The sequence below is a fragment of the Pagrus major genome, chromosome 1 (assembly GCF_040436345.1).
Source record: "Pagrus major chromosome 1, Pma_NU_1.0".
NCBI lineage: Eukaryota > Metazoa > Chordata > Actinopteri > Spariformes > Sparidae > Pagrus > Pagrus major.
In genome coordinates this window covers 1,046,450-1,053,949 of record NC_133215.1, presented here as the reverse complement: position 1 = coordinate 1,053,949, position 7,500 = coordinate 1,046,450, and the positions used below count along the sequence as shown (strand labels likewise).

Here is a 7,500-nt window from a genome sequence, read left to right as displayed (position 1 = left end):
CAACAGTGAGTGTTTATTAAAAAGGGTCGATGCCGAGGTCAAACAGTTAAATAAGAAAAGAAGAAGGAAGTGAAACTGAACAGATTGTGTTTATTTCATCATTTCTCTTCACTGTTTGTGCTTCTACTGTGGTTGAGTTGTTAAGTAGTTGAATCATTTAGTTATTTGTCTGTTTCAGGTGTGTTTATTAATATTTCAGACTTGTACAATGTGAACACTGTATTAGCCAAAGCTGTGTAGTGCTGTGGACTGTGAGGACTGGATTAATGACCAGGCAGTTACTATTTTCATGTTATTTATGTTATAATGCAAAGAAGCTCCAGAAACAATTAAAACACGAGCCGCTGGACAGAAACATGCTGGATAATGTTCATTCAGACACGGAGGTAATAAACCTTCACGGGATCATTGTCTAGTGTGCTGACTCTGTCGGTGTATCGATGATATGAGATCAACTTCTCCTCATCATACTCTGCACACATCTTCTTCCTCACAGTAATGTGAGACACACCTTCGAGCAGGTAGTCCAGTTATGCTGGAAATGCAAATCCCTGCAGCGGCGAGTCAAACCGTATTTAACACACTGCACCTTTAAGGTTGTGAGCGTTCACAGCTCAGCCTGTGTTGTGTTTGCCTCAGAAGAAACACAGCAGCGGTGGTTGAACATCAGCAGTTCTCTCACGTTCTCATCACCTCTGTGAGCTCTCTGATACAACCATCCAGCTGCAGCTCCGTCCATACGATCCAATTTCAGCGGGTCAGGAGCTCAGTGATTGGCTCAGGGTTCAGCATACTGATGACATCGCTGAGGAGGGGAAGCCTCGCTGTCTCTGCAGAATAAAGACACACTCAGACTCAGGAGGTCACGTGTGTCCGGACGCTCCCACGACAACGTTAATGTACGTACACGTTGATTTACAGCCAGGTCAGCGGTGACGTGACCTTCACTTCCTGCAACAGAAGCAGCTCAGAGAGAGGACGCTGAAACACCTGGACCACTGACACACCTGGTTCACTTTCAGGAGCTGAATATGTGTCAGACCAGCAGCTCTAAAGCTCTGGTTCGTCTTTACACACCAGAGTGAAGATATTAGCTCGACTCTTTAATCTCAAACTATCTCCTTCTTTCTTTGACGTCTTGATCAAAGCGTCAGAATAAAAAAAGGACTCTTCTCAATTCCTCAGGTGTCGGAGCTCTGTGCAGCGCTGAGATGTCTCTTCAATAATAAACGACTCGTTTTAAGATGCTGAGTCATCACAACATCAGATGCGAGGGCTCCAGTTGACTCCGTTAATCATGCAGTTTTAATTGATTGCCTGAAGCTCAGGGTGGTTCTGGTTCAGATCTGTCTGATCAACATGAACATTTCCCCCAGCATGCATCACAGGCCTGTTTGGGCCCCATTAAGGTTTCTACCGGTGCAAATCAACTGTATGTTTCTACATATTATGATTAACGACGCTGTGCGACCGCAGTCAGACAGGCGGCTTCCTGTAATCTGTTGATAAAAATGGTTGCAGGACGTTTCTTTCTTGTTCAGAACCCGCTCAGACAGTGGCCATGAATGCATTACAGACCTGTTGGGCTTTTCTGTACATTGTGCTGCCTCGGTTTAACTCGGTTTGATTCTGTTACAACAGGACGACTTTAAACCGACGATGTGCTTGTCTTGTCTGGAGGTCGAAGGAGCAACTCTTCCTCCCCTCGGTACTATCGAAGAAAAAAGCCGCTAACAAAGCTCTGCTGATCTGGTGACGTTTCAATCAATTCTTCAGAATAAAAGCTTTTATTATGAAGCAGCAAATCCAGGAAATGTTTTCACCATCAGTAACTCAACACGAGGACAAGAGGAAGCAGAGAAAAAAAGCAGATGTCTGAAATAACAAACAGGATTCAGTCAGAAGCTGCAACATTACAAACTGGTGATGGAAACACAAAGCAGCGCAGCACGGGTTGACTGGGCGCAACCAAAAGTGTCAGTGGACTTGATGGCGCTGCCCAGTGGCCAATCGCGGTATTAAGGTGCGTTCAGACCAAATTTAAAATTTCACAACGCAGCGTGACAGGAAATCCTCGCTTGAGTTAAATATTTTCAACTCATTTTCGAATCCCTCAGATCCCAATACGATCGAACATCTGCGGGACGTGCTGGAACAAATCAGAACCATGGTGGCCCCACCGTGTATCAGACTTGACTCTGACCCATCAAGGCTTTGACACAGGACCTCTGAGGGCGTTGGCAGCGGATCCTTTGAGGTTTGTGCTCTGTAATGTGGGTCCTCTTTAGATCGGACTCGTTGAACCACGTCCCACAGATGCTCGATCAGATTGGGATCTCAGGAATTTCTTGAGCTCTTTGTCATGTTCCTCAGGTGTCAGGGCTCATTGTCCTGCTGGGGGACCACTGCCGTCAGGAGTACAGTTGACATGAGGGGGTGTACTCTGCCTGCATCAGTGGTCGGGTGGGTGGTGTCAAGATCAAAATCGATCTCAAGTCCATTTTATAAATGAGGCTTCAGGTCAGTTTTTAATGGTTGTCTCCATTTAATCCATCCCTCCTCAGTCAGAGGCCAAAACTACTTCTGTGACCAGAGTCTTTGATTCTTTGGAGTAATTGTTGCTGAGAAAAAAACAAAATGAAGATATTTGTTTGACAACACAGTTTCTCTGGTTTCCTGTCTTTTTACAGATCGTCTTCCGGAAGATCAGTGATGTGAAACGTGAGGAGGAGGAGATGTTGAAGAGGAAGAACGAGGCTCCTCTGAACCTCCCTCCGGATCATCCAGTGCGGCGACTCTTCCAACGTTTCCGGCAGCAGAGGGAGGCCCGACTCGCCACCGAGCAGGTGAATCAGGGCGCCGGTGACGTGGAGAAAGGAGTCGTTTCCCTGGAGCCACCTAAAGGTCCGGAGGTCCTGGCCTCCACTAGTATAGTCATGGTGACTGAGAGCCTAGCTACACCCACCACCTCCTCAACATCCACCGCATCCTCCTCATCCAGGACCTCCAGCCGAGTCATGCTCCATGCTCCCGCTACCCAAAACGGAAATCTGATTGGCTGTAAATCTGCGGAGCCGCCCAAAGCTAAAGGCTGGGGACGCTTCAAAGAGGCAGTCGTGAAGGCCGACTCGTGGAGCAGCGTCTCGAAGGCTGAGTCCATGGAGACGCTACCCGATAGAACTAAGTCTCATGATGAGATGTCCCTCAAGAAAACCGACTCCTGTGACAGCGGCATCACAAAGAGTGACCTACGTTTGGACAATGTCGGCGGCGCCAGAACGCCGCAGGAGCAAAGCCCGGTCCAGTCTGATGAGAAGAGAGCCTTCTGTCCAATACCGGAGCAGAGCATTCAGGCCTCTTTCATGGAGCTGAAACAAGAACTACGAGGAGACATCAGATCCCTGAACAGTCGCATGGCAGCGCTGGAGGCTCAGCTGGCTGAGATGCTGCGACTTCTCAAATCCAGGAAGTCGTCGGGCTCCTTCTTCGAGATCTCGCGGCCTCCTTCTCCTGACTCCGATAAGGACAGCTTCTCCTAAGCTGGACGTGGAGTCAGTCCGCGGGCATTGAACTCAGACTGTTCAGCTTCCAGATATCAGAGCGGAGCTTCTGACTGCAGTGTGAAGCCTCCTGATGGTCAGTGATGGAAAAAGCACTTTACGTCCTGTTGCATCATTCTGCGCGTCTGAAACTGCAGCGAGGCAGAATTTTACTCTGATCAGAGACTACAGAAAGAACCGTGACGTCTCGATGGCACCTTTGGTTCTCAGGAGGGTTTCAAGACTTTAGACCTTCACATGATATCGGCAATAACAACAGGTGGCAATGCGCTTGTTTTAAATAATGTTTTTGGCACTGTGACGAAGACAATTTTGCTTTAAGGGTGAACTTGGTGGCTTTGACTTGGTCCCATGAGGTCTGGTCCACAACGTCTGTTTGGCTGTTCAGAACCACGAGATACTGAAGGGTCCGCTCTCAGTGTCTGTCTGCACTCCCAATCAAAAGAAGGTTTACACACCTCAGCAGTCAGCTGGAATCAAGAAGAGACATGTCTCCTTGATTCAAGAGGACGGATGGGAGTTATTCTAAAGAAGACGATGGTGTCCATGATGTCACCAGTTCAACATACTGTATGCTGTTGGTTTTTTTCTGGTGCCGCTGCATGACATCACATTAACAACGCTCCGTGATTGGCCGGTTAGAGTGTCAGCCTGAGCAGGAGGCTGAAGAACTTGAAGGACGCTGTGGACCAGAATCTCAGTGGACTGGTTGCAGCTAACCGACCAGATTAACTGACATTAGCACCATTTTCCTCTGAGAATCTGGAATTTATTAGAGAGAAGGCGGCAGAATGTCTCCAGCTTCATGCAGACTGAACGCTGTGTGTCCAGGCTGAACGCTATGTGTCCAGACTGAACGCTGTGTGTCCAGACTGAACGCTGTGTGTCCAGGCTGAACGCTGTGTGTCCAGACTGAACGCTGTGTCCAGACTGAATGCTGTGTCCAGACTGAACGCTGTGTGTCCAGACTGAACACTGTGTCCAGACTGAACACTGTGTCCAGACTGAATGCTGTGTCCAGACTGAACGCTGTGTCCAGACTGAACACTGTGTCCAGACTGAACGCTGTGTGTCCAGACTGAACGCTGTGTCCAGACTGAACGCTGTGTCCAGGCTGAACGCTGTGTCCAGACTGAACGCTGTGTCCAGGCTGAACGCTGTGTGTCCAGTCTGCAGGCTGAACACTGTGTATCCAGGCTGCAGACTGAACGCTGTGTGTATGGTCTGCAGGCTGAACACTGTGTATCCAGGCTGCAGACTGAACGCTGTGTGTCCAGTCTGAACGCTGTGTGTCCAGTCTGCAGGCTGAACACTGTGTATCCAGGCTGCAGACTGAACGCTGTGTGTCCAGTCTGAACGCTGTGTGTCCAGTCTGCAGGCTGAACACTGTGTATCCAGACTGAACACTGTGTATCCAGGCTGCAGACTGAACGCTGTGTGTCCAGACTGAACGCTGTGTGTCCAGACTGCGGACTGAACGCTGTGTGTCCAGACTGAACGCTGTGTGTCCAGACTGCGGACTGAACGCTGTGTGTCCAGACTGAACGCTGTGTGTCCAGACTGAACGCTGTGTGTCCAGACTGCGGACTGAACGCTGTGTGTCCAGGCTGAACGCTGTGTGTCCAGGCTGAACACTGTGTGTCCAGACTGAACACTGTGTATCCAGGCTGCAGACTGAACGCTGTGTGTCCAGACTGAACGCTGTGTGTCCAGACTGCGGACTGAACGCTGTGTGTCCAGACTGAACGCTGTGTGTCCAGACTGCGGACTGAACGCTGTGTGTCCAGACTGAACGCTGTGTGTCCAGACTGCGGACTGAACGCTGTGTGTCCAGGCTGAACGCTGTGTGTCCAGACTGCGGACTGAACGCTGTGTGTCCAGACTGCGGACTGAACGCTGTGTGTCCAGGCTGAACGCTGTGTGTCCAGACTGCAGACTGAACGCTGTGTGTCCAGACTGAACGCTGTGTGTCCAGACTGCGGTAGCGTTTTTATATCCAGAGTGAATGTGAACGAGCTGCTGCAGCACGGTGACGAGGCACTGAAGGTGTCCCATGTTGATCACAGGCTCGTTAGTCTGGAGTTTTACTTTTTTATAAAATAACGATGTATGCATGTTTCCACGTTGATGAGTTTTCAGCTCTGAATGGAGCCAGTGGACACAACAGTAATCTGATTACTAGTCTGATTACTAGATTATATCTGAATTCAAGAGCAATATGTTTATGTGTCAACTCGTTGTCCTGATGTTTTTAAGAGGCGATTTAAAATGATGCGTTTCATCAAATCTGGTCACGTGACAGACGACAGCTGCAGCCACAAAATTCTTCTTCAACTAGAAGCACTCAGTAGAGCGCATACCTCTGCCAATGAATAACAGTCCAATTCAATCAAGCCTGGATCCAACTTTTTTATTTTTGGATCTGCATCAAATTGTTGTTCCAGATCCACGTGTTATTCCCTGACAAACTAACCAAGACGTTGAAAAACACCCACACATCTCACAAAGTTAAAGAAAGTGAGTGTGGTTCTATTCTGGGCTGAGACTCATCCTCCATCCAGGTTTGGTGGAAATCTGTTCAGCGGTTTTTGTGTCATCCTGCCGACAAACCAACAAAACAACAGACGTGAAGGCTCAACCGTCTCTAGCAAAGGTTATAATACCAAGCCCCCAGGAACAGCGCCGGGCTTCGAAGCCAGTTTTCGTAGTGGTCACACTGTAATTACATCGTCACGTCACGCCCAAAAAATACTTTTTCCTGTAAGCTAACAATGTGAAAGAGGCGACTGTTGTGTCACAACCCCTGGGACATGACTCGTTTACTGTCATAACTGGAGCCATTCAGCCACAAGATTAAATTATTTTATCCCCAGTCGAGTTAGCCGGGCGCTGAACCAGGAGTTAGCTGGGCCCTCAACAGGAAGATCTGAGTATTTTAGTCCACATGTTGGCAGCTAACAGAAACTGAAAATCCTAATCCGGTCCAAAGAGCTGAGACCAGGTGAGCAGTGGTCACCACAGTGAGTGTGATAGGCTGAGACACCTGTCAGTCAAGGTAAAAACACCCCCCTGAACATACAGACCAAAGACCTGGGGCAGGTTTGCAGTGTCTGACTCTCCTGGTTGTTCTGGTTGTTCTGGTGTCAGACATCAGTTGATTCAGGAGAACCTGAAGTTTCACTCTGACGCATTTAAAGTCCCAGTTCTTCATTTTCTGCCTGAGAATCGATGAATTTACCAGAATTTAAAGCCAAAATTCAAATCAGATGAGTGTTTTTCTTCCTTCTCACTGTGAACTCAGACTGAACCCTGTGAAGTTTAGTTTTATTATTTAAAAAGATGAACTTGGATGTTGTAGACTTCCATATGAATATTTGCCTCAAGCAGCTCAGAGAGTACACAGGAAGCTAGCCAACAAGCTAACAGTAGCTACTGGTGTGAAAAACTGAGTATTATCAGGTTTTGAACAGTGTTGGGAGAGTGACTTTATTAATGCAATATATTAATAGTTACCTTCATTTTAAAGTAATATATGACGTTACAATATTACTGAGTATATTATAATATTTTACTTATTACACTACTTTTGAGTTACTTTCAACAAAATACCCAAATAACCCAAGAGATGAGCAGACAGAGGATCACAGCCTGATATGAGATGAGAATACATATTTTTAATTGTAGGCTCAGTCATATGAAACACAACAGACCCGTAGCTTCTATAATGTAGCATGTAAAGACACGACGAGACAAACATCTCTTCTTCTTTATTTTAGTCCACAGAACAAGGAATGTATGGACATAATACATTAATTAATTAATGTAAATTAAAGTGAACTTATCGGCTCGGCTGTATTAAACGCACACAGTCTACATTATTATGTTCGTGTTGGTGTGGACGGGTTCTTATAAGTCACATAACCGTAGCGATATATTACTG

General features: G+C 47.3%; 2 protein-coding genes across 2 annotated transcripts in view; one reads left to right on the top strand and one right to left on the bottom strand.

The window, feature by feature from the left end:
- Positions 1 to 3,539, top strand: part of LOC141010566 (voltage-gated delayed rectifier potassium channel KCNH1-like) — a 22,203-nt gene extending 18,664 nt beyond the window's left edge. The window contains exon 6 of the mRNA XM_073483630.1: positions 2,691 to 3,539. Coding sequence (XP_073339731.1) covers positions 2,691 to 3,539 — 849 coding nt within the window. The remainder of the gene's footprint in view (positions 1 to 2,690) is intronic.
- Positions 1 to 7,500, bottom strand: part of LOC141006168 (NACHT, LRR and PYD domains-containing protein 3-like) — a 467,008-nt gene that overhangs the window by 308,374 nt on the left and 151,134 nt on the right. The window lies entirely within an intron of this gene.